This window comes from Telopea speciosissima, chromosome 5 (assembly GCF_018873765.1).
Source record: "Telopea speciosissima isolate NSW1024214 ecotype Mountain lineage chromosome 5, Tspe_v1, whole genome shotgun sequence".
Taxonomy (NCBI): Eukaryota; Viridiplantae; Streptophyta; class Magnoliopsida; order Proteales; family Proteaceae; genus Telopea; species Telopea speciosissima.
This window is the reverse complement of record NC_057920.1, coordinates 40,971,460-40,978,304: the sequence shown is the minus strand read 5'-3', so window position 1 is coordinate 40,978,304 and position 6,845 is coordinate 40,971,460. Positions and strand designations below refer to the sequence as shown.

Genomic DNA, 6,845 nt, shown 5'->3' with positions numbered 1-6,845 from the left:
TTATAGCTACGGGATTGAGTTTGGAAGAATTCTTGAAGACACTGATTCACCCCCATCTCAGTGCACCTGGGATTATCAATGTTTATGACTAATTCGAGTTGAAGAACTTACATACATTTATGTTTCTGCTAAAAACAAAAAAACAAAAAAAAAAAAAAAAAAACAAAACAGGTCAATGGGCCAATTTTTCATAATTATTTGACAAAACTCAAAACTCACCACTTCGAGCTTAACTGACTCTGCTTAGCCAAGCAGGGTTGAATTGGTAATTTGAAGTATAATTTTCTTAGTACAATCTCTCTCTCTCTCTCTCTCTCTTATATAATATATATATTCTAGCTATAAACAAGCAATCTTCTTGTATCATAGTGCATCACAATGACTTAACCTTAGCCTTCCTTCATCTGCAAGTTTAGATAAAATAGCTCGGAGCTTCAGTCCATAGGGCCCTGGCTTGACTTCATTAATGTTTCCCCAGATTGAGGAACAATCCTCATTTGTATCTGAATTTGAATTCTCCAGTGTCTGATTCATTCCTGTGTCCAAACACCACCTTCCAGGGACAAATCCATCTGGCCGGCATTGCAGTATGATTTCATCCACTTTTTGAAGCACAAGATTTCCTTCTTGAAATGGTCTTGCAAAGATTGACCCACTTAGTACCATTCTTTCATAATGAGACAGATTGAGGAAATTTAGTTCCATATCTGAATGGTTGCTCCATTCAATGAACCTCAGATCATTGTTTACACTGGTGTTCTGAAATTCAGGGGAGTTGCAGAGAACTGTATGAAAGTAGGATTCAAGAGGGTAGGCTACATTGGTGAAGTACATGAGTAGTTTCCTTGGGAGGTTGTCCCACCCTTGTATACAGTAATCCATGAAGGCTCTGCTGAGAATGAACCATGGAGAACCTGCTCAAAAAGATAAAAACATCATCAAACACTTACCTAGTTAGTGAGCTTCAAAATTCTGTAAATTTTATCTAGTCCTTACATTTCCTACAGAAACTGACCTCCATATATCCGGAAGGCATCTGGCATTGCTCGGGCTTCAGAAACAAAGAAAATCTGTGTATTCTCTTTAAAATAAAGATTTGGGTCCATGGCAATGTGATTCATCCCTTGCCTCCTGCACCAAATTAATTCACACTGTAGATATTGAAAATGGTTAAGGGAGGATTCATATTTCATTAAAAAAAGAAAAAAGTAGCATAAGCTTCCTGTTTTAGTTCTACTTATAGTAAACACTCATAGAGGCCATGGCTTTTCTTCAAAATCTGTCACCTGTGAGATCTTCGGCTTAAAATCTTAAAACTGTTTCCAGTCGGATAATTATTATAATAATCTTCCCACTGCTTCTTTTGTTAATGTATATGTTAGATTTTACAGAAGAGAAGATTTGGGTTGTCAATCCTGCTCATTTTATGCTCCCAAAGATTTCTTTGGCGTGTGGCCTACCAATCCTGAACTAAGAAGTCTGAAACAGAGGTTAGTACTTCTTCCACCTTGAGTTAGTGGTGTAGTCGATGAAGTTGAGATCCCTTGGTAAGAATGTGAAGGCATGAAGGAGATCTGCAAAGAAACACAGTGTTTTCTAACATGATGAGTAACTGAGTTCATGGTTCACATCAACAATAGTGGATTTGGTTGATTTCTTTCAAAGTTCATCTGTAAAATTACTTGGGAGAAAGTAAAATGTGAATATGCTTAAAAGTATCGAAATCACCTAAACGAGAAAGAACCTTGAAAGATGAACATATTTACTAGCTTCCTTTTCTTGATAGGGACATTTCTAAGATCAAACTTCCATTGCCAAGTTGCTTTTCTACTACATATATAGGGCAGAGTGAACACATGGAAACCTGTTAGGGTTTCTAAAGAACTCAATTCAAGTCAGTACAGAGTTCAATGGAGGGAAAGGCTAACACAGTCCAACCTAAATGATCCATTGAAGAAGCTTCATCTCGAAATAAAAGTCCTTAAAAACTAATAAAAGCTGATGCTTGACAGTTTTAAAGCAAGAGGAACTCAATAACGTAGCCAATTCAGTTAATGTTTTGAAATGGTTTTGTATAAATGAGCTCCAAGAACTAAATTTGTGCCAAGTACAGAGACACAGAGTTCCATCGAAGGATCAAACAGAAACCCATTCATCAACATATGAATATTATTATTACCAGTTTGTGGCAATAGTACTCTTGTTAATATTGGGCACATATAAATCCCAGATAGGTAAGAGGACAGATTAAATTAAAGAAAATAACCTAAATAACCTCAAATTGTAGGTTTGTAGCAATTTGTTTTCTTAGAAGTTGAGATTAAAATTGAAAGCGATCGAGTCTTAATAATTTGAAGAAAGAAAGTGAAAATGGAGTTTTATTTTAGCTTCTTACCATCTTGAGTCATAATTGGATAATCAGAAGCACTTAGTGGGATAAACCAATCCCAATCGCTATTGATCCTTAGAAGTAGTGAAGCAGCATGAAGTGTTGCTGCAAGAGCTGAGGATCCCATAAGGTTAAGAGCATAACTTCTGCCAACAACATTAACATTACCAAAAGCTTGAAAGACCCTTTCAGATTGAACTGACAGAGCTAATTTTCTTCTTTCATCATCTGAGGAACTAGCATCAAGACTCAAAATGTATTGATTTCTAGGATGATAAGCTGCCTTCAAAAGCCTCAAAATCTTCCCATTGTCTCCTTTACAACCAGAGATCCAGTAAGCGAGAACTGGTGGGAAGCCAGACCCTTTTGATACAAATGGAGCTGCAGGTGGCAACTCAACGGTTTCATTGCTTATGTCCGAAAACTCATCTTGAAAAAAAGAACTGTAAAAAGCTCCCAACAGTACTAAGCCCAACCCAAAAACCAGAACCCCAGAAGAAAAACCCATAATCCATGAAGTAATTCTGTATATCTTCATCGGTTGTAGAGACAAACCAATCCGAAATAATAAAATTCAGATATTTCAACAGCTGTCTGCCTGCAAATGTAGAACTTTTGAACTTGTTGAATTTGGAGCAAAAATTATCAGGAATAGTATATGAAGATCTACACCATCTCTGAGCTGTCAAAATTGCACCTACGTCCAGACCTGATTTAAATCAGGAAACTAGTTCATACCAACCAAATCGAATGCTTAAATTGCTTTACAACTGCCATGATATGATCATGCTTTCTAGAACAGAAACGAAAAAAAGATAGAACATTCAGTCTCTAAACCTTTATAATTCAATACTCGAACGCAATAAAGTGAAACAAAAACAGATACCACTATCTTAGTAACAGATGATATTTTGAGCCCCAAAATCCAGAACACGCCTATGGAATACTCAGCAAAGTATCTGCAAAGTTTTGTTATTACCTCTAATATAAAGCAGCGAACAAGACAGATTGCTTAATCCAATCTTACCCACCAACAGCACTGAAGTAAGGCAGAGAACAAACTAAGTTTGTGCAAAAATCTAAAAAAACCAACTGGTGATAAGCAAAAGAGAAGAAAAATGTCAGGTTTCTTTCTATTAGAACCATTCACAATTGGAATCTAAAAGAACGAGGATAATCAAGGTAGTAAGGTCAGGTTCAAAGGAGAAAAGGTGTTTAGACTTTGAGAAGGTAAAACTACCTGACCAAATTCTAAGAATACTGGTAGAGAGAGATTTTGAACATTGAAATTATGACTATTTGCTACACATAGAGAAAAGGACCCACTGAAAATAAAGGAAGCGTGATAGAGGGATTTGAGTTGGATGGTGGCCTTTTCTTCTAGTTGAAAAGTCTTCGTTGCTTGCCATTTACAAAAAAAAAAGAAAAGAAATGTCTTTGTTGCTGCTCATGAGAGAGGGACTCGTTGAAAATAAAGGAAGCGTGTTTTATTTGGATTCTAATTGGTTGTTAAAAAATAAAACTTTCTTTTTGTTAAAAAAAAGTGAGCTAGTTCCTCGGAAGTCAGAACTTCCTGCTACTTGGGAAATATTATCAGTCGCATACTCCCTTGGAAGAATGATGAATTCAATGTGTTGCGTCAAGAAACCTCTAGGTGGGTCTTCCAAGAGATGATCCTGCGCAGAGAAACAAATAGACAAGGAAGATGAGGGCCAGTGGGTTCCGGCGGGGGACTCTCCGATGATTAAGTCAGGTCTCTTTAGCAAACAGATGAAACAGTAAGAGTTTTTAGGTTGTGATCTCTCTTTGCATGAGATATTACCTTTCTATTTATAGGATTGGTTTGGTGGAGTGATGTGGTAATGAGAAGATCCTGATTTGACTAGAGCTGAGGCACTCCTGGTTGTCAGAAGATGGAGTGTTCTTGATTATCAAGTAATGGAGAGTCCCTTTCTGATAAGGCCACCCACTTGTTAGGGACCCTTGTTTGGTGAGCATTCATAAATGCTCATAAATGTCGTTGTGGCGTAGGGTATGGCTTCCTTGCTGGATAATCATACTAGTTGGTAGTGACATGCCAAGACATGGATACGCTTGTTAACTTAGTCAAAGTGGATTTCTTCATCTGATTAGCTGGTCAACTATATCCAGCTATATCGAGTGGGTCACAAGTGTCTGGGTTAGACGCTCGTTCGGGTATGACCCATCGGACTTCACCAATCGAGTTTCTTCATGGATGCCATGTGTCCTGTTATTATTGGGTGGTGTAAACGCTAGATTTTGTCATCCCCTTGGCAATGACAACAATTAGATGCGAATGATTAACAATGTCCCCAGGAACCCGTCCCCGATCACTGTAAAAGCGGAAATACAGATCCAGCACAAACACTCATGACCTCTACGGAGCATGCATCGCGTGCGTAGTGCTAACTTGCAGTGGCGCACGTACAACATTACACGCGCAGTGCCACGCTAGTTTGCAGCACTGTACAGATAACACTAGCCTGCAACGCCACACATGTAGCGCTAGTCTGCAGTGCCGCACGCAGCTGCGCAGCCCCTCGCGACCCCGTCGAGCAGCAATCATAGCCCCGCACGGCCCCTTCGAACAGCGTTGCAGCCCCAAGTGGCCCCACCGAGCATAGCACTGCAGCACGCGGTGCCGCGCAGATCTACAGTGCTGTAGTACAATGCGAGGCCTTGCCGTGCAGTGTTGCACAAGGCCTAATGCGCTCGGTAGCGTCGCTGAGGCAAATTTTCCCTATAAATAGAGGGTCCCCCCCTCCTCATTTTATACATTCCAATTTTTCGGAGAGGGGAGCTCCCAAATCCCATTTTTTGGCTTTTTTCCGTTTCCCTTGTTTCGGGGCGTTCCCCCATCCCAACTCCGAGCCTTCGAGCCTAGTCCAAAATCTAGTGACCCGAATAGGAATTTTCGACCCATTTCCACCTGATCCTCGGAAATTCCTTATGGCGTTGCCATTTTGTCTGAGAATCGGGTTCTCAACTCCCAAAATCTCGTGACACCCATATTTTGCCAAAGTTGTTCTGATTTGATTTCTATAAGCCGTTACTCTATCCGACAGAGGACAAAGTCAGTCAATTGTCTCCACCTGAGCCGGGGGATGTCTTTCGCATTGCATTTTCCATAATCGCATTGATATAGCAGGCAAGTATACATTTCTATCGTTAACCTTTAATTTTGACGCAATGTAGACTCTCAAGTATTCTTGTGTAGTGTACATAGTAATTAGTATAACATAGTTTAATTTATTTAAACAATTTACACATCATTATTTAGCCACGCATGTGGGTATAGGACATTCACAAAGGCAGAATATTCAAAAACAAGCTTCTAATAGATAGACCAATTTACCCGAGTGAGGTGGGTACCTAACACCTTCCCACTCTCGCAACCTGATCACTTACCCCGAATCTCTGGCAAGAGCAAACAGAATCATGTAGCCTTTCACAAGGCTACACCAATCGGGTCCTAAACCCTAATCCTAGGGGGTGACTCCATATGGTTGTATGACCTCCATCCTCTGACAATTGGTAAAACAACCCTTTCTTCCTTTTTTTCCTCATAGAGGACCGCGGGTGAACAAAATACCATTCTGCGGACCAAGATACGGACCCCACCAGGAAAAGACTGCACTGGGGATTATGATGGTCAAGCTTTTAATACTAGATGCTATCATTGAACGCAAGAATTTTCTCCCTTATGTATATTTTGATTGATGACATGTTTGGCTAACCCCTTTTGTTGTACTAACTGCATCAAGCATCGTATTCGAAGTGAAATCAAATGCCGAGGGTACTCTCTGTTGTGCCTCTACACCCTTGGAGGTGAGGCACATTAAACTTAGTACTCTAAGATTGGATAATGGCCGCTTCCTGCACCACTATCATGCACACACACACGGCATGGGAACACATTTAGCCTCGTGGTTAGTCGTTGGACCCCATGTAGAGTCATGGGTAATTCGTGGCAAAGCCACAACCCTTGATATTTACTTTACTGGTTTAGAATCACCGGTGAGGGTATTCACTAGTGTGTAGTGGGGTACTTTTGATACCCAAAAAGGGAACTAGGTTGATTACTCTGAGATCGTGTGACCTATTCCTCAGGATATATCAAAAGAACCACGTATCCACGATTCGCATAAAGCGATAGGTATATTGATTCTGTCAAGGGTGACCTTGTTCTATCCTATGAAGCCTACCTATAACATGCATCACGTAGGAAATTAGATCATATACGACTAGGATACGCCACAAACTAACATCGTAACGTTTCAAGACCGAAAGTGAGGTTCTCAAAAGTGTACCCCTCCTAATGTAGATTACCAATCAGGGAAAGAGTTCTATTCGTCCTTCGAACGCCCCTCGATAAAACGTCACATATCTGTTTGGACCAGTGTATCAAAAAATATTGTCTCAGATGTCCCTCGAA

The 6,845-nt window shown here is 40.1% G+C and overlaps 1 protein-coding gene across 1 annotated transcript; it reads right to left on the bottom strand.

Moving 5' to 3' along the window:
• Window positions 1-324: 324 nt before the first annotated feature.
• LOC122661044 (beta-glucuronosyltransferase GlcAT14A-like) lies at window positions 325-2,971 on the bottom strand. The gene is made up of 4 exons (XM_043856347.1): window positions 2,396-2,971; window positions 1,499-1,574; window positions 1,016-1,131; window positions 325-914 (listed from the first exon to the last, which is right to left on the bottom strand). Exons 1-4 carry the CDS (start codon window positions 2,925-2,927, stop codon window positions 364-366), a joined length of 1,275 nt encoding a protein of 424 aa, XP_043712282.1. The 5' UTR covers window positions 2,928-2,971; the 3' UTR covers window positions 325-363.
• Between the last annotated feature and the right edge of the window lie 3,874 nt (window positions 2,972-6,845).

Bases quoted from the DNA above. Each gene is read 5' to 3' on its own strand.
- LOC122661044 (XM_043856347.1), bottom strand. From the start codon at position 2,927: ATGAAGATATACAGAATTACTTCATGGATTATGGGTTTTTCTTCTGGG. The intron at 1,575-2,395 runs GTAAGAAGCTAA...GTTTCTTTGCAG, and splicing joins TCCAATTATGACTCAAGATG to ATCTCCTTCATGCCTTCACA. The intron at 1,132-1,498 runs GTACTAACCTCT...AATTTGGTGCAG, and splicing joins ACTAACTCAAGGTGGAAGAA to GAGGCAAGGGATGAATCACA.